Source organism: Pelodiscus sinensis, chromosome 2 (genome assembly GCF_049634645.1).
Source record: "Pelodiscus sinensis isolate JC-2024 chromosome 2, ASM4963464v1, whole genome shotgun sequence".
Classification (NCBI taxonomy): Eukaryota; Metazoa; Chordata; order Testudines; family Trionychidae; genus Pelodiscus; species Pelodiscus sinensis.
Genome location: NC_134712.1, coordinates 212,890,981 through 212,910,798, shown reverse-complemented (window position 1 = coordinate 212,910,798; position 19,818 = coordinate 212,890,981). Strand labels below are relative to the sequence as shown.

Sequence of the window (19,818 nt, the reverse complement as noted above, 5' to 3'; positions counted from 1 at the left end):
GTAGAGGAAAATCTCATAATAAAGAAAGAACAGTTTAGAGCAAGAATGGCTCCTATTATTTAAATTGACCTTCAGTGTGGGAAACCTAGCAGGGAACATCGCATTGTATTGTTGTCCAGCTGGGAATAATAACTGTGAAAAAGTTCAGTTTCTTCTGGGAACAAATACTCTGTCATTCATACTCTTCAGTCATCCTATTTTTACAATAGATTGCAGCATTGCAGTCTGTACTGTACTTGTTGCAAGTGGAAGGTTTGTTCAGTATGCCAAATCACAATTGTCATATACTGTTGCAATGGCTTATTGAAAAACAAAGCCCAAATCTGTCATACTATCTATGAGAAGATGCCTGGAAAACAAATATTTAAATAATTCAGAGCTAACCATAAAAGTTACAGTGAAACCATACATAGAAATAACTGCTAATTACATCAGCAGTGCTATAAGAAAATGAGCAGAGTAGAGATCACATATGTGACTATTCTGAATAGCAGATTGCTATAAAGAAATGCTCTGAAAATGACCCAAAACGAACTCATGATAAAACTACAAAAAAATAAAAAATAAAATCTGCATTTTGATATCCAGGTAGGGATCACATAATGAGATAATTACAGGGCAATCATGAAATAACTTATGTTGATTTAGCTAGTGTAATGCCAACAGGAAGAATCAAAGCTTAGTGCATGAGTCTCACTGCAGCTTGAGCTATAAAGGCAGCTGGCTCTCAGTTAAGGCTGTAGAGCTCACTCATTCTTTCTCTCTAAAAATTGTCTAAGCGCCATTGCATGGGACAGTGAACCACACCCTGTAGGAGTGTGAGTTACACTAGCATTACTTGGCCAGAATTCTTAAAGTTAGTTGATACAGAGCTTTGGGAATATGAGTTGCTTGTAATTATCAACATTTCCAATAGCAGTGGTATATGGTCATACCGTACTACATAGCGACATGTAACAACATAAGTTATTTCATGAATGCAGACTTCAAACATTTGCACATGTGATACGGCTATTAGACACATGAAGCATGTCGCCCTTGGTAGAAATGAGGCAGGATGAACTGAAGCCAGGGTAGACAGCCAAACAATTGAAAATTACGTATTACTGTACAAAAAGAAGATGCCTATAGAAGGCAGCCTTTTTTAAATGGTGATGCTGTTGTTTCAAAATGCTTATAAAATAAAAATATTAGTGTAATATGTTAAGTTAAACAGCTTAAAATAGTGAATTAACAATCAACTGGACTTTAATCATTTTGATCCTTTATTGCACTGACTATAAACACCTTTTCTTTGGCACAGCAATTTCCACATACAGTTAATTTTAATATCATTCACACTGCAGTGCTTTTCGAAAGGCTTTCTGAGCACATTTGCATTAGCAGGGCTTTGAACAACATTTAAAGCCCTCTGTGATCTCAATTTTCTCTACTGAATTCAGAAACATCTTTATTCTGTAATTTTGAAGGATTTTTCCCATTTCCTCAGCTATTGGTGACCGTTTGCACACTAATAATAGGGACACTGAGGAAAGTAATATATGATGTGAAAAATGTTGGAGGAAAAAACCCCAAGCAGTTGTGATTACTTTCAGAGACAAAGCATTTGGCAAAAGAATCCTCTTCTAAAATTAAACCTAAGGGCAAATATATCATGTAAGCCTAACTCGTTATTATTTTCCATACCTGATAATGCATTAATATATGCATGATGTAATCATATATTTCTCCAGCAAGTCTGTTTTCTGGTCTCCAGGGAAAAATGACAAACTGAATTCCCAGTAAGGGCACCAGGATTAGTGTGGCTCTGACAGCTTTCATGTACATGTTGGATTCAGCCCGATGAGTATCTCTTAGCTTTGTCACCAGAACCCGGACGATGTTAAGCAAAAAGAAAAAATTGACCTAAAAAAACAGAGTCTTTATTGGTAAATCACTCCAAATGAAGTACAAAACTCAGCAATGATAACAAGACCCTGATTCATGGCTCCAGTCATAGCTTATAACAACAACTGATTGGGACTGACATAGGGGTCAAAGTATGTAACTTTGGGTGCCTTACAACACCTAGGGTATGTCTAGACTGCACCCCTCTGCTGGCAGAGGGATGCAGATTAGGCTGGGCAAAATTGCTAATGAAGCGGGGATTTAAATATCCCATGCTTCATTAGCATAAAAATGGCCACTGCTTTTTTCCCGCATGGAGCTTTGTCGGAGAAAAGCGGTAGTCTAGAGGCTTTTCTATCACTAAAGCCTTTTCCGATAGATCTCTTAAGTCTCGTAAAACGAGGTATACAGGATCTATCGGAAAAGGCTTTCTTTCGTGATAGATCAGCCTCTCGAGTGCCACTTTCCTCCGACAAAGCTCTGTGCCGAAAAAAAGCAGCGGCCATTTTTATGCTAACGAAGTGCGGGATATTTAAATCCCCGCTTCATTAGCAATTTTGCCCAGCCTAATCTGCATCCCTCTGCCAGCAGAGGGGTGCAGTCTAGACATACCCCATACTGACAAATTTACATGAATGGAGGATATGCCCCTAAATCTCTTTTTGGGTAGTAAGAACTCGATCCTGAAAGGCACTGAGTTCTCTGGCTCCAATCCAACAAAATGTAAAATTATGCCAATGAGTAGCTTTCACTGAACTCAGTGGTGCTACTCATGTGCTTAAACTTAAGCATAGGCTTAAGTACATTGCTAGTTTGGGGCATGACAGACAGAATTTTCAGAAGGGCTCAGCTCTCACATTGGTGGACAGATATTCAAATGAACTCATGCTGAAGTTGAGGGGAGCTGTCCATGCTGATGACCTTTGGAAATCAGGCCATTTGGTCCCTATGGAATCAATACAGCCAGAGAAGAAGCAGAATGTGGACTTTCCATCTTGCTAGTACATCTAGCTCATGTACTTCCACACTGCTGTCATGATATCATGCACATTCCAGTGACAGAGCTTCTGCATTGTAATAGGCTGTTGCCAGATTCTTTAAAAAGGGAAATGATTTTGCTGTATTACTCAGAGTTATATTAAAATAGTTGTAACTCCATGAATACATGAGTGAGCATATCTGGTCCTTCCAGTGTGAAAAGCCATGCTCAGATAAGTGTCAGTATTGTACCTACTGAGAAATATCTCAATTGTTCTGTTATTATTACAAATACAAATAATATAATATACAAATTATTATTATTACCACAGATGTGGTTGCCTCAGCCCAAAAAAGATATATTGGCACTGGAAAAGATTCAGAAAAGGGAAACAAAAATGACTAGGGTCCCATATGAAGAGAGATTAAAAAGACCTGGACTTTTCATTTTAGAAAAGAGGAGACTAAGGGGGGATATGATAGAGGTCTATAAAATCATGACTGCTGTGGAAAAAGTGAATAAGGAAAAGTTATTTACTTATTCCCATGATATAAGAAGTAGGGGGTCACCAAATGAAAGTGATAGGCAGCAGATTTAAAACAAACAAAAGGAAGTTTTTCTTCACTCAGTGCTCAGCCAACCTCTGGAACTCCTTGTCAGAGGATGTGGTGAAGACTAGGACTTTAACAGGGTTCAAAAAAGAGCTAGTTAGATTTGTGGAGGTTAAGTCCATCAATGGCTATTAGCCAGAATGGGTAGGAATGGAGTCCCTAGCCTCTGTTTGTCTGGAAATGAGTGACAGAGGAGGGATCATGTGAGGATTACCTGTGTGTTCCTTCCCTCTGGGGCCTCTGGTATTGGCCACTGTTGGCAGACAGGATACTGGGCTGGTTGGACCTTTGGTCTGACCCAGTATGGCTGTTCTTATGTTCTTATGTTTTACTTTTGTGCTCTGCTTAACAAGGAATAATAAATGATTTCTTTGTCTCTACTCGTTGTTTATGCTCCACGCTTCCCAGGGCTTTGGAATCAAATCACCTAACCTTCATGTTCAGAATTCTTTCAGGCAACTGATTAAAAAACCTCTGCCGAGGTAAAAAGACACGGCTCCATTGAACCTGTCCGCCACTCTCTGTTTCTACTGGGCAAAAAGCGGATATCTGGAGTATTCTGTAAGAACTGAGTTTCCATGACACAGCTGTATTTACATAGCGTAGTTTCAAACCAGCAACTAATAACACAGCCCCTGCAATCTCCAAAGTGGGGGTGGGAGGGATGTTTGTCTGGATGGGTAAAGAAAAAAAAGGGAATAGCTCCATTAAAAATCACCATCTCTCGTGTGTTCGGATAGTGGCAGGGAGGATGGTAGGGTTCCCATAAACCACTAGATTTATGCACACTTGAGAGAGGGGATTTAAACTCTGCCACTCCAGTTTAAGCACCTTCTCATGCCTGGACTAGCTCAGTTTTAAAGAAAGATGAACTTTTCCCTAGAGACATGATCAATCTTTTTCTTAGGGTGGCTGACATATAAATCAGTGGAGAGAGCATTAAACATCTGAAAAGGTTTGCCTGCCCTCTGTCACACCTTGGCATTACAAGAGCAGAAAAAAATTCAGCTGTTTTAATAAATCCAGTGCTTGGAGCTATTGTAAAGAGGAGGAGCTCCCTGAGTATTCTCATTCCAGGCAGGAACATTTGTTACCACAACAAGCAGGGTGACTTTATTTTCTCAGAATATTGTTGTGCAGTTTTCCATTTCCCATCCACGATTAAAAGAATTAAGCTTAGAATGGAGATGGTAAGTTTTTTTCTAAACAATTTTTAGGAGGCATACTGCATCTTGGCATTGCTAAAATCCTCTAACGGTTCTTAAAGGAGGGGTAGAAAGAGATCGGAGAGATTTTTTATTACTCTGGAACAGACCCGTGTTCATGTATAGGCATTTCCACGATGCTTATCACCACTGCATTTGATCTCTCAGGGTATGTCTACACTACCCCGCTAGTTCGAACTAGCGGGGTAATGTAGGCATACCTCAATTGCAAATGAAGCCCGGGATTTGAATTTCCCGGGCTTCATTTGCATAAGCGGGGCGCCGCCATTTTTAAATCCCCGCTCGTTCGAACCCCGTGCCGCGCGGCTACACGGGGCACGAACTAGGTAGTTTCAACTAGGCTTCCTAGTTCGAACTACCGTTACTCCTCATTCCACGAGGAGTAACGGTAGTTCGAACTAGGAAGCCTAGTTCGAACTACCTAGTTCATGCCCCGTGTAGCCGTGCGGCACGGGGTTCGAACGAGCGGGGATTTAAAAATGGCGGCGCCCCGCTTATGCAAATGAAGCCCGGGAAATTCAAATCCCGGGCTTCATTTGCAATTGTGGTATGCCTACATTACCCTCCTAATTCGAATTAGGAGGGTAGTGTAGACATACCCTCAGATAGTGTAGAGTTTACAAGCGGATGTCACGCCCCAAGCCAACAAAAGCTGGCTCTCCAGTGCTGACACAGAGCATCTGAGTGACAAATTGAGTTAGGGGCTAATGTTTGGTTTGAATAAAAACTTTTCCAAAATGTCAGTGTTCAGGTCTTATGTACCAGTGTGGGCATCTGATAGTGATAGGAGACTGGAGCTAATGGGTTCCCTGATCCATACACGCCTGCTGATGGCAATTCTGGGCCCGAGGGCAGAAGTCAATGGACCCCAAGCATGCACAAGTCATGACCGTGTAAATGCAGTCTGACTGACATTTGGATGCTGCTGCGCCTGCACTGGCTGGTGCCCAGCAAGTTGTTGGCAGTGCTGCTGAGCGCACTCTTCTGGTAGGGGCAGGACTTGGGGAAGGGATAGGCTGAGGATGGGGCCTGGAGTAGAGTGACAGGCACTGAGCTCCCCCATGCCCTTGCTTGAGAGGAAGTCGGTGAGTGTGGGGAAAAAAAAACCCCTTGGGATTCCTTGCTGCAATTTCCTTGCTTTGCCATCTCATGCTGTGTGTTGCCCCTTCTCAAGCATTCTATTCCGGTACTTATCACCTCCAGCATCATCCCAATTTAGCTCACAACCTCTCTTTGACCTCTCTTCCCTTTTACCACAGAGTCTAACCAAAAAGGGTAATTAATCACTGGAACTCTTTAGCTAAGGTAGCGGTGATTCTCCGTTACTGGTAATGATCTATCACGTTTCTAGAGAAAAGTAATTTTAAAATAAAGATTGGATATTTTTCTAAAAGCTACACTCTAGTTCAAACAGGAATCATTTTGAGGGAAGTTCTGTGGAGTGTGTTATGCAGGAGGTCAGATGAGATGACCACAATGTTCCCTTCTGCCTCAGAATCTGTGAAAACCAATTCTGAATTATTGACTTGGTCTCAGATCACCCTGGAAAGGCTAGTCTGAAACATAGTTAATTCATTTATGCCGTGTATCCCGCAGCACAGTTAACACATAATTTTAACAAAGATTAACTGCATTGAATCGAAGATTCTGTAGTTTAAGTAGCTATGATTTTTAAAAGGCATTAGTAATTTTGGATGCCTCTGTTGTTAGATTGCCCAACTTGAGATACCTTCAAGGGGCCTGGTTTTCAGAAAGTGCTACGTACCTACCCTTTGAAAATCAAGTCCCTTTAAGGCAGGGTAGGGAACCTAAGGCCCGGAGCCTGGTTGTGGCCGCTGACTTGTCTGGATCTAGCCCCTGAGGCTTGGGGCTCTGTCCCCCAGCATTGGGGAGTCCACACTAATGCTCTAGTCTCCCTGGTCATCCCCCCGCTGAGCTGAAGCTCATAAAATCTGCTAGCCTGCCCCCCTCCCTCGGCTATGGTTTGCACATGGGGAATGTCTTTCTCCTTCTCAGTTGGGGGGGCCACCTCAGTTAGGGCTTTGGGGGGTTTTTTGCTTCCCATTTGTGTGTGGCCCCCAACTAATTTTTCTGTGGGTCAGCATCCCTGATGGAAGGAAGGTTTCCCACCCCTTCTTTCAGGGGTCTCAGGCAGGGCATCCAAAATCACTTGCTACTTCTGCAAACCTTGGCCAGTCCATTTAAGATACAGAATCTTCTATTCAATGCAGTCTTGCATCATTTCTAGGAAGAGTAACTAAACTGTTAACATGATAAATAATATTCTTACCAATAAAGCCGCCATAACAGGTCCATGAACAATATAGAGCAAGTGAGTGTCAACACTCATCCAGCAGCTGGAGGAAAAATACATCATTAACTCAAATACATTTTTAGACATAGCTATAAAATGTGCTAAGTACCTTTATAAATAGATATAATACTCACTTGTCATTGAAGTATTTGGCTCTTGCAACAGCGTGAATAGATGCTGGCACTAAAGGAAACCCTAAAATGATTAAAGGTATATATCAGCCTTCTTATTTTTTGCCATGCATTTCATATGACACTAAAAATAACATGTCTTCTTTTTAAATACACATTTAAAGGGAAATTCAAAGCTTTGACAAAAAAATTATAATGTCAACTGACTTCAGGTTATATGGCTTTCTTGTGAACTGAGGGGGGAGTAATTATGATACTTCTGTCAAAAGGGGCCATGGGAAGGTGTCATGCTACCATCTCAGCTCACAGCTGCTGTCAGCCATGCTGAGATACATGCAGGGAAAGGAGGAATGGCCAGCCATGCTGGCAAGTGGGGAGAAAGAGAGAGAACGCATGCAGTTCTGTGTGAAGTATTCCCTTTGGAAAGCAGGGTTCCTTGATATGTAAATTCCCATGGAGCAGAGCAGCAGCAAATTATTCTGCATGCCAGGTGCTGGGGCAACAAATAACAGTACAGCAATCAAGCTGCTTTTACTGAGGCTGAGGTCCCGGTCATAGAAAACATGTGGACTGGAGCCAGGACTTTTACAAGTGGATGAGATGTTGGAGTGTTTGCTCTGCTAATCCTGCAGATTCCCAGCCACTGTCTGTTCAGATGGGCCAACTCCACACATCTATCACCAGCAGGGAGAATTTGGTGAATCATGGATCTTCCTATCCTCATATCAGCTCAGGTAAATGTTTTGACATGAAAGGGGAAGTTCCCACACTTAGGCTGTGTCTACATTAGCACCCCTTTCCGGAAAAGGGATGCTAATGAGACCAGTCGGAATTGCAAATGCCGTGGGGGATTTAAATATCCCCCGTGGCATTTGCATGAACATGGCTGCTGCTTTTTTCCGGCTTGGGGTTTTGCTGGAGAAAAGCGCCAGTCTAGACGGGATCTTGCGGAAAATAAACCCTTTTCCAGAAGATCCCTTATTCCTACTTGAATAGGAATAAGGAATAAGGGATCTTCCGGAAAAGGGTTTATTTTCCGCAAGATCCCGTCTAGACATGCTCCTGTAAACCTCATTTCATAAGGCATAAGGGAGTGGTCGACAAAGGCTTCCCCTGTCGACTGATCCACGTCTTGACTGCTGTGCTGTGCCGACAATCAGCTGATCTGGCACAGCATGGCGGCCATTTTCATTTTAACGAAGCTGGGGATATTTAAATCCCCGCTTCATTGACTATGTCGGGTAGCCTATTTTACATGCCTCTGCCAACAGAGGCATGTAGTCTAGACATACCCTTACAGTCTGCTATAGAGGGCCCGATTTTCTTTTTATGCCAATCCTGTTCAAAGGAACAATTGTACTGAGCTGAAAGTGTGGAATCCTGCCATGGTCCACACACTCTCTACACAGAAGGAGCAGGTTTTATGTCTTCCAGTCATTGGGATGTGTGTGTTTGTGTAAAATCCTGCCCCCAAGCCTGTGAATCTCGGAACATCCATCCCATAGTAGTTTCCCACCATTTACAGCATGGTGAGTCAGTAACCAAGCTTTTCCCTCTGCTTGCATATTGCTTCTAATTCCAACAGGCTAAGAGCCATGCAAAAGTAGTGTGTGTTAAAATGACAGCATTAATTTATTTAACACTGTAATCTGTGCTGGACCTTCTCAGCAGGAAACTACCTTAGTTCAACAATCTCCACACCACTGCACAACCCCTTTCCTTGAACATGTTTGTGGAGGGGGCCCAGAAACACAATGGAAAGGCCCTGACCCAAGCTGTATCCTGACTCTTGGAAAAACACCAATTGCATGTCAAGCTAGGAAAAGCAGGGAAGCTGGATGGATGGAGAAATCACCAGGAATTGGATAGGTCAGGAGTGACTGCTGGGACTTGTGAGAAAGTGGCAGAGATTGGAGAGCCACTGAGACTTGAACTTGGCAATCAAAGCTTTGTTCAGCTCCCCTTCAAAGAGAGCTCTTGGCCAGAAAGGTGACTATGTAAATATGATGTCATTGTGGTCACTGTACCTGATCCCTATGGATTGTCAAGAAATATCCACTTACTCAGCTGCCAAAATAATTTTTCACTACTGTTAGGACTGCTACTGAAGAGCACACTGGGGTTTTCTTCTGCTTCATGCATCACTAGCAACATTATTAGTTATTATTAGTGATGTCCCAGTTGCGGAATGTTTTTAATGACAATGACACACAAGAAGAAGCAGGAAGAACGTAGTTCAGATCCCATTTTTATGGAGCCAGTTAGTAACAGCAAAATTTACATTTTCAGATAACCCTCTGGTTTTGCAGGTGCAGTGCTACACATGGAGAGAAGGAGAGGTGTTTTATTATTCTGTTCAATGCACGTGGACGGAGATTTTGGCTATACACATTCAGATGCACCTCTTACAATCACTATGGCAACTTTTCATTAGTAAATTACAATTCAGCATGTTTATATTTATCTAGTTTTAATTATTATTCTCCAAATGTAGGTGAAACTGTGATCTGCTGTCATGCCGCTCCACAAAATTTGGAGGGGTGAATCAGAAGCAGAAACAGAAAACTTTGCCTGCTTGGTCTTTCCTTCTTCCAGGGAGCAAATCAAAAGGATCAGGAGAAGATGAGACAATAGGTCAACTCTTTTTCCCCAGACCCAAGCATGGAGCTGGGCTGGTGCACCAGAAAGAGAAGGAGCAATCTGTCCCATCCTTACAGATGAAACAGAGCATACACTCCTTAGGTTGACTAAGGCTACATCTCCACTTACCAGAGATTGATCTTCTGGCATTTGATTTAGCGGGTCTAGTAAGGACCTGCTAAATCAAACATGGAGGGTGCCTCGGTACTCCTATTCTTCGTGAGGAGTAAGGGAAGCCAACAGGAACATTTGCTTTCATCAGCCTCCCATTGTGGTGACAGTGCCAAGCTCAGTTTAAGGTAACCCAACCTCAGGTAGGTTATTTACATAGCTGGAGATGTGTACTTTAAGCCAACCTTCCAGGTCTAGCATAGAAGCCCTTCTAGTATAGAAGCCTAGTTGGAGACTGTGCACCATAGATCTTTAGGCACCTGTAACATAACTCTTGGTCATTCCTCAGAGTGGTGCAGCTATGTGCTGTCCCTATATTGGGCTGTGTGAAAAATTGTAGCCTCTAGAAAGCATCTGAAAGGAGCCAGGCCCGGTGATAAATATGACAAATCCCTAGAAGCGAGGCCTGTTCCTGCTACAGCACAAAATGGAGTTAGGCTTGAGTGCACTTCCAGTTATATTGTGAAAGAGTCTGTTTCAGCACTGCCGTATCCAATGGTCCCCCATTGAATTAAATGCAGTTCAGGCTGTTTGAAACAGCAAAACAGAGCCATAACTGAGTGCATTTGTAACTATTTCTCCTGACCAGTAATTTAGGGATAATTTACTAAAACACTGAAATAATACTAGGTAAAAAAAAAAGACCTTAGAAGAGAATGTTGCTAGAACAAATCATGCTAGAAACACACAGTTGCCTCCAGGGTCAGCACATTACAGAATTTTAATTACCTCAGCAGGGGGAAGAATGGGAAAGTTTCTCAGTTATTTTCTTTACTTAAAAATCTTTTTTAAACCATTGTTTAGTGGGTCTGGTAAATAAAGCCTGCTCTCCTAGTGCTGAAACTGACAGTGATGAAATCAAATTATTGTATTTATACAGTGTTGTATATAGAGAGGGTTTTCAGAAACAGATCGTTTAAATTCTCTAGCCTCAAAACAGGAATTTACACATTTTATTCTGTAAACTAAGGGCCAATGCCATGGTGGCGTGTCTTAAAGTGAAGCCAGCCATGCCCTAGAATGACCAGCCACATTTTAGACTTTCTAACTGGCTACTCTCTTGCTGTGTAGGAAGGAAATATTTAAATGTGACCCAAAATAAATTGTTCTCCTGCCTGGAACTGATCTGCCATAATACACTGGAACCTGCTGAACTGTGGGGCCAAAGTGCTTGTTCTGGCATAGGCCAAGCGATTCAACTGACAGAGATGCTAGACTCTACTCATCCCCCAATTATGAAGTTGTATATACAGTAAAACTCCAATAGTCCGGCATCCAATAGTCCGGCACTCCTGATAGTCCGGCATCAAAATGGCAAGAGCCTAGTGAGTGAGCTTCAGCAAAAAATGAGTCACAAGGTAACAGTGGCAGCAGCTGAACTGAGCAAAAAGGTAAAAAAGGCTTAAAAAAACCTAAAATATTACAGTATACTGTATACAGTATGTACAATAAAAAGGGTTAAGAACACTTTATATACAGTATATAATGTATACAGTGTATATATATATATATAAAACCAGTTTATAGTACCTCCTGATAGTCCGGCATATTTGATAATCCGGCACCACCTAGGTCCCATAGGTTCCAGATTATTGGAAGTCTACTGTAGTTGGAAGAAAAGACTTCTCCCTGGTTAGGGTTTCTAATGCTCCATGCATTTTTACCCCCAGACTATGCAAACCCCTCTCTTCTCATGAATGTTGTCAATCTCACAAGAAAGGGAGAGACAATTTTTATCTACTCTGGGATTTATAAGAGGGAGATGTTCTCATGGGGCTTAAAATTGGAGAAGCTCTTAAGTTCTGTTTAATTTTTAAAGTCTGATCAGTGGTGTTTCTGAGTCCCCCGTTGCTAAGGAAGCAAGGAGGTTGCCCACTCTGAAGAAGAGGCCGCTCCCAATGAAAGGGGAGAAGCACTATATTCTGTGGTCACTTCCACAGGAGGCCTGGGAAGTGGCTGGGCATAAAGTGCAGGATCAAGTCAGGTCTTGTTGTCCAATCTAGTTTATATCGAAGCCCACAATGTTTTTTGTCCCTGGTGAGGCTTGGTTTCTTCCTATCATAAATTAAAAGAAGCTTACTCTGACAAGAAACTTACAGGGGAGTGCTGGACAGCACAGGGTAAATTCTGTCGACTGCAGTGTGGGTTTGAAATGGATAGACATGGGCAAATAACACTGAAATGGGTATAAATAAAGAGCAGGACAAAGATCTCTGAGCTGCTTCCTTGATGTTTTAGTGGGTATTATGAAATGGGCTGGGCACTTGTTCACCAGGGACTGGAGCGAGATCAGAAATTCATCATCCGTAGCCAACTAAAGGAAGTATCAATGATCAGGACTTTCTGTCACCACTGACTAGGGCTGGATTTACAGCAAGTGATTTTAAAGTGAAAGAGTCCACATCGCACTTTAAGGGATTGGCTGTGTGTATGTGCATGTGTTGTCTATTAGTGGCCAAACAATAGGGGAGGATGAGGACTACTGCTATTACTCCTAGCCAAGGGACACCTTGTATACACAGGGGCCTGTATATTTGGAGATAAAGAAGCAGAGTTCTAGATACAGATCCCTTCGTTCTGTGCATGTGATTTACATTGTCATTGTGCTCTGCAGAGCATGGATTCTTAATTTCTGTCACAGGATGTTGAGGATGTTTACTTATCAGTACACCACTCTGAGACACTTAGGGTGTGTCTACACTGCACCATTATTTCGAGATAACTAGCATTATTTTTAAAATATCTATGTGAGCGTCTACAAAGCCATTCTGTTATTTTGAAATAATTTCAAAATAACAGACAGCTTATTCTGAAATCTGTAAATCTCATTCTACAAGGAATAACGCCTATTCCAAAATAGCTATTTCAAAATAAGGCGTGTATAGATAAATGCTCCACTGCTGCTATTTCGAAATAGCCCTTCACTAGGGTCATTCTAAGTTATTCCTCCCCAGTGCTTCCTGGGGTTCTAAATAGAGATAGCACATCCACATCAGGGAATCCTGCCTTGGACTAATTTTGAGCTTCCCTGCAGTATAGATGTGCTATTTCAAAATAAGCTATTTTGGAATAAATATTCTATTTCAAAATAAGCTATTTTGGAATAAATAAAGAGCTTATTTTTAAATAAGTGTGCAGTGTGGACATACCCTAATTAGATATATCATGTAATATGATTACTAAAACATTGATTACAAATCTCATTAGACACCCAGGCCCTCAGACCTCAGAGCAGAGCCAGGTTTATATAGATAGGCAAAATGACTCTTTCACCTTTCCCACTGTATTAATTACTAGTACACACATTGTCTGGTCCCAGTAAATGAAATCCAGCTACAAATCTAGGATCCCAAGAGATCAAGCTAAGGTCCTAATATACACCCATGAATAAATCTAGGCATATGTGCCAATGGTAGCAGGACCAGGTCCTCAGTGTATGCCAGGGCCATAAACATTGGAAAGAAGTGACTGAGAAGATATGAATTGTGAAATACGTACCCCAGCCCAAGAGGTAATACCAATGCAAACGCTGCTCTTCAGCAAATACTGCCACCACAATTAGAGTGTGAAGATATATGCCTTCGCACAGCATCCAGAAGTAGTTACAACCCAGCATGTACTGGTGAAAAAATTGCAGCACTTTGCAGCTTACCTGTCAGACAAATTGGAGAGTATTAAACTGTAGATCTGGATTACAAACTGTATCTAAGCAGGCAAGCAAAATATCAGTTCTAATCTTCAAGACAACCTTTCCTAGCATTTGCTTGACTTCTTCAGCAAATAGACAGGGATATAAGATAACACCCAGACAAATTCTGTGTAGGAGAGAGAAACAACTGAGTTCATCAAAATGTCTAATTCGGCTGTTTCCTTTACATGTATTCAAATCATTACAAGCTATAAACAGTTCTCCTGTTTGATTTTGTATCTAATGTATACAAGGGATGGACCATATTTATGGGTGTGTCTTCATTTAGAACTCTATAGTGGCTTCCGTTTAGATTACTTTCTCTGACAGAGAGGGTTTTCTTGTCAGCATAGATTTTCCACCTCCCTCACAGGCAGTATCTAGGATGACAGAAGAATTCTTTCATCAACCTAGTGCTATCTACATGTGGATACAGGTTGGCTTAACAACGCTGGGGATTTTACACACCCTTCACAGATGTAGTTAACTGACTCCACCTAGAGCTCCTTCTCACTGCCTACTGAGTTCCTGAGGAGGAACTGCTACTGGAGTCAGTAGGACAGTGTTTCTTAAACTGTGTTCCATGGCAGAATTCAAAATGACTGCCCTGAAAGGGGCAGGCAACTTTTTTTTAAAACTTTCCCCCGACCTTTTTTTTTGTTGTTGTTCAACCAAAAATCCTTGGTGTTCCTCATTAAAAAAATTATTGTTTGGTGTTCTTCGGTCTTAAAAAGTTTAAGAAACACTGCAGTAGCAGCTTCTTCTGGTTAATGTCCCAGGAATACAGCTAAAGGCCTGTAAAGGTATATATAGGATTACTGTACACTGCACTGCTCTTACAGCAGAGGCACTTCAAAGAGCCAGACTGCACCCAGCTCCTGTGCCACTTTTTCAAAAGGAAGGATCATCTCACCTCAGCAATCTCTAGGAGAGGTTAAGTACAACTGCAATCCATGCACTTGCTTGAGAGCAAGCACTACAAAAGGCCATTGCTACTAGAGAGCTGAAATGAGACCATGGCCTTGCATTGGCTAGCAGGTTATGGTGGGAAGCCTGACAAGTCTGCCATCTTCGGCCTACTTGCCAAAGCTCCAACTCTGTATCCCCCAGTAAATGGGTTAATGTGACTAACACACAGTCACACTCAGAGGATTGAGTAGGACAAGACCAGTTGCCTTTCCAGCTGAGGATTTCCAGTTCTCCACAAATCAAACCTTATTGCCAATGGATATGAGGAGACTGCTGTTTGTATTTAGAGGGGCCCTTGCATCCCAATGGGAAAAGAGATTTTGAGGGTGTGATGGGCTAGGCTCTTGCTGGGGTGTCTGCCTGAATCTGGCTTGTGGCAGGAAAGCACAGGAGTCGGAGAACACCAAGGCTGCAGCAGTGATTGTGGAGTGACAGCTGCCAAGATTCATTCCCGTTGACTTTTGCTGAGCTCCCCAGGGCACAGTCTGATGACTTCAGTTGTGAGGCTGGTTTAGACTTTATTTGCTCCTGTCAGATCTAAGGAGACATTTTTTCTGCCACACAAGCAGAGTACTGTGCATATTATTCCTCTCTCAGCCTGCTCCTCCTTGCTAAAAAGTCTTGCTTTATCATCCCTTGAAACTGTCTTTGCTTGCTATAAAAGTGCACACCCGTTTACTTTATTTGGATGTGAATTTCAAGGTGGAGGAAAACACAGAGCTGACAGAATTAACTTGCAGGGCTGACTTCATTTTTATCATTGCTTTTTCCACTCCCTACACATTCAGACTAGGCAGTTCATCATTTTCCAACCTTGGCTGAGTAGCTTTGACAAAGTGCACAGACAGAGGACGAGGGTATAACACAAATGTTTTGTGTTAACAATCAAAATCCTAATCTTTGTATTGGCACGTGCTCATTAGGGTGTTTAATTGTGTCTTATATTGTTTCTCACAAGTTTGGGTCTATATCTGCCATGCCTCCCCTCTCAGCATGTGCTGAATATAGCCAGTCCACTGGGGCCCAACCTTTCTCCATCCATTTTCTATTGATTGCTCATCCTCTTGAATGCTGCCTTGGCTGACAGGCACACAAAGCTTTGTATAGTATGTTGGCATTCTACCTGACATGAAGTAACTACGCCAAGGTCTAAAATGTCAGTGAACTTCTGTGGTGAACTCATCACTCTCTTGCAGGCTGAGTGCATCAAGATGAGCATGTCTTACATCTGGCCAGCAACAGACAAACATTTCCTCAAATGTGCCAGGGCTTCCGGTTGGCACTTGAGGCACACGTTCCATCTAACAGCTATTGCAAACCATGGCAATTGTTGGAGAGAGCACGGTGTCTGCCGTGGGAATACAGAATGGTCATATGCAGAGTGCCCCGTCCCACATTGAACACCAAATTGCATAAGGCCATTCCACTTGGTACTGCTGGTGCTGGAAATGGTGCAGTAGAGTCAATTGGCAATGGCTGGGGTTTGGGAGAGGAAGAAATATTTGGTACATGCTGTCTGATTCTGGCCAGCCACTGAATATAAACAATTTTGTATTTCCTATCTGAAATGAATCTGGAGTTCATTGCTGCTGCTGTTGAATTTTTTACCAGATATATGTCCATACTTGTAAGATAACTTGACTCAGATCAGTTATTGTCATAGTTTTCTCTTCATATGTAACATCTAACTCACCCATAACCACAGGGCAAGTTTCCTAGACACTAACTGTATTTATTTCTCATGGTGCTATACTTCCCAAGCCTCTTTTCTTTATATTTATTTCTCTAGTCGCACACAATTAACGTTTGTAGCTTTTTAAATTAAATTCTGTCCCTACCTGACAAGCTAATTCCCACACACCCATTATCAATTTATGGCTTCTCTGAGGCACTCAGTCACTAGATATGCAATAGGGTTAAGAAAACGACCAGGCTAGGCATGAGGGATGAGTTTGATTACACTGGGTCACATCTCATTAATTTGAGAATACATTCAAAAAGATTCGTTTGAATGGTTTAAACCTGGCAATCCATCAACGCACTATGTTTAATGAACAATATTCAAAATATGAACCAAATCAGGTTTTATTTATGATAAACAAAATAGAACAGCATCTTTCATTTGTATACAAAGGTGTCATAGAATTTGTGTGTAACAGCTACAGTAATAAACCGTGGTTTTTCTGTCCTTATTAGTACTGTTACTGTATAAGGAAAACCCGAACACTGAAGAATTTATATTGGAATGTACAAAGACATTTGCCATGTTGCTAAAAATGCTGACAAATATAAAAAGCACTGTATCAGCACAGATTTTTCTGAGCTATGAAAAAACAATCCTACCCCAAACTAGTGTCAGGTCTATGCTGGCAGAGAAAATCAGTGCAAGATATGCATCTCCAGCTGTGTAGCTGGAGTTGGCATACCTTGCACCAATTTTCTGGGGTGGCCCACCATGGAAGATTTCCAAGGGAAATGCTCCCATCAACTTCCCTTACTACTCAGACTGTGAGGAATATCATCACCAATCATTACCTCATGATTTGATTTAGCTGGTCTTTACTAGACCCATTAAATCAAACCCCAGAGGATCAATCGCCAGAGTGTCAATACTCCGGCAAATGGAGACGTGGTCTAAGTCTCTGAAAAATATTTTTGTTGTTGTAACACATGTATAGAAAGTACAAAAGTTAAAAGGAACAACTTCTCCATCATTTACATGTCTGATACCACTGACTTGTATAATTAATTAAAAAAGTAATTTAATGTGGCTTTTTTGCATGTTATGCTCAACTTGGATCGTATGGTGTGTTCTGGATGGGAGCTGGAGGCATGTACGTAACTGTATGAGTCAGTGGGTTAGAGAGTGGTATCTAATTTACCATTGGTGATTTGTACTGTGGTGTTCAGGAAATGGATCTCTCGTGTAGAATGGTCCAGGCTGAGATTGATGGTTGGGTGTAGGTTGTTAAAGTCTCTGTGGAATGCATCCAGTGTTTCTTGGCCTTGGGCCCAGATCATAAAGATGTCATCAATGTAGTGTAAGTAGAGAACGGGTAATAGGGGACAGGATCTGAGGAAACGTTGTTCTAAGTCAGGCATAAAGATGTTAGCGTACTGTGGGGCCATGCGGGTACCCATGGCTGTGTCGCTAACTCATACTGTTACCTACATGCCTCCAGCTCCCATCCAGATGCTAATTATCTTACCCATTACAAAGATAGCTTCCCCAATTATCACCCTTAATATCATTATCTCATAGACAGTAACCTCCTCCCCAACCCCCGTCTGTTCTAAAATCTGATTTGTCAATTTTATGTGTTCACTTTTTTAGATTGTATCCCTTTGGTATATATGGTCATGCCAATTTTCTTCCACAATTTGATCTGAGGAAGTGGGTCTGGCCCACGAAAACTCATCACCTAATAAACCATCTTGTTAGTCTTTAAAGTTCTGCATACGCCTGTCTTTTGTTGCAGCAAGACCAGACTAACACGGCTACATCTCTATTACTATTCTTTGTGGAGAGGGACTGACTCCTCATTATGTGTCTGTAAAGAACTAGTATCATTGGGCCCTGGTGCCTATTGCAATTTAAATTAATAAATAATCCATACTATTATAAAAGGAGAAGCGTCCATCACTCTATCTGTCATGGAAAACAGACGTCTTGTGAGACTCCCCTGCTTCTGGCAGGTCCCGAGGCACCAGGCAGAGGAAAAAGGGGAAGGTGCAGTGCCGGTGTTTTGCATGTCTTTCACTTTCCCGTCGTGTCACTGGAGATCAACCAGCTGCCACTAGGTAACGGTGTGCACCCCTCCCTGGCAGAGTGACTTGCGTGCTGCTCCCATGTCATGGCCCAGCCCATCTCTCCCACTCTGAGTGTGCCAGGACCTGAGCAGATCTACTCTGCTGCACAGCCAGCGGGCTTGGGGGAGACTCGCCCAAAGTGGAGTCTGAGAAGCCCCTTCTCCCAAACAGTCATCTGAATCCAGCTACTCCCCCGGTGTGAGCCTGGGCTCCCCAGCAGCACATTAAATACCTGAGTCAGCCCCTCGGTACTGCCCCACACCCCATGCTTGCAAACCCGGCCCTGAAATGCCTCTCCCTAGCTATGACCCAGAAATCCTCCCTTCTCTCTGCTCAGGCTGGTTCAGCTAAGTTAGTGGCCCATGGACTGAGTGTGGAATGGAGGCTGTACCTTGTGAGGAGTCCAGCCAACATGTCCAGGCAGGCTGGCCAGGATCCAGCCTGCCAGCACCTGGATGATGGACTCCAGCAGTCCCATGGTGTTCTCAGGCAGGTGTGAAGCACAGCATGTGTGGGCCGCGCAAGGTGGGGGCAGAGCACTGGGGACATGGCCATGGCTGCAGTGTGTCCTTCACAGGCATGATGGCAGCTGGGCCTGCTTTTGCCCCCCTGCACCAGGCCAACCTGAGTGTACATTTACTGCCCCAAGGGGATGGGTAATGCTAGTAATAATCATCTGCTATCTAAAACACACACATTTCCCTGAAACATTTCCAGCTACAATACACATTAGAAATAATGGAGGGGATACAGAAACTGGATGGAACATCCCTACATGGCCAAGTCATATGTTTTCTTTTACATATATCTGTACAACCACAGTTTAGCAAGACAAGCCAGAAGCTGGATTTTGTGAAGCTCTTGAGGATGACAGCTCTGATCCTGCCTGTTTGATACTAGACAGATTTTCATACCTTCTCCTTAGTTTGGATGAGTGGGACCAAATTTAGTCCTTAAATAGCTGAAGAAAGTCTTCTTGGTGTTCTGCCTATCCTCCCTCATAGTCTTTCCTTACAGTGTTCAGTGGTTCAGGCTAGCTTTTTCCATACTTTCCCTGTCCAGCTTTGAGTAATCTAGTTCTAAGAATATTAGAGCAAGGGCCGACTGCAGAGAATAAAATCTCTCACTTCTAATTCCCTCACTCTTTATTTGTGATCACCGTGGGTGTGCACATAATTTATGTTTAAACAATTTCAGAGAAATACCACTGTGACAATGAGCCAGACGAAGTTATTATTTTAGATTAAACCATTTATGTCTGTCAGATTAAATCAAAAGCTGCCAAATTTGCCTCAATTTGTTTTAAAGAGCAATAAACATGTTAAAGCCTCACTCGGGGTCAATCAGTGCAGTTCCACTGACTTCAGTAGAGTTTTCCTGGTATATTCCATC

At 42.4% G+C, this 19,818-nt stretch overlaps 1 protein-coding gene across 1 annotated transcript in view; it reads right to left on the bottom strand.

Annotated features, from left to right (window-relative positions):
* Window positions 1-19,818, bottom strand: part of CALCR (calcitonin receptor) — a 261,291-nt gene that overhangs the window by 25,807 nt on the left and 215,666 nt on the right. Inside the window, exons 8-11 of the mRNA XM_075922361.1 lie at window positions 13,458-13,611; window positions 7,152-7,212; window positions 6,994-7,060; window positions 1,687-1,905 (exon numbers count right to left, since the gene is read on the bottom strand). Coding sequence (XP_075778476.1) covers window positions 1,687-1,905; window positions 6,994-7,060; window positions 7,152-7,212; window positions 13,458-13,611 — 501 coding nt within the window. The remainder of the gene's footprint in view (window positions 1-1,686; window positions 1,906-6,993; window positions 7,061-7,151; window positions 7,213-13,457; window positions 13,612-19,818) is intronic.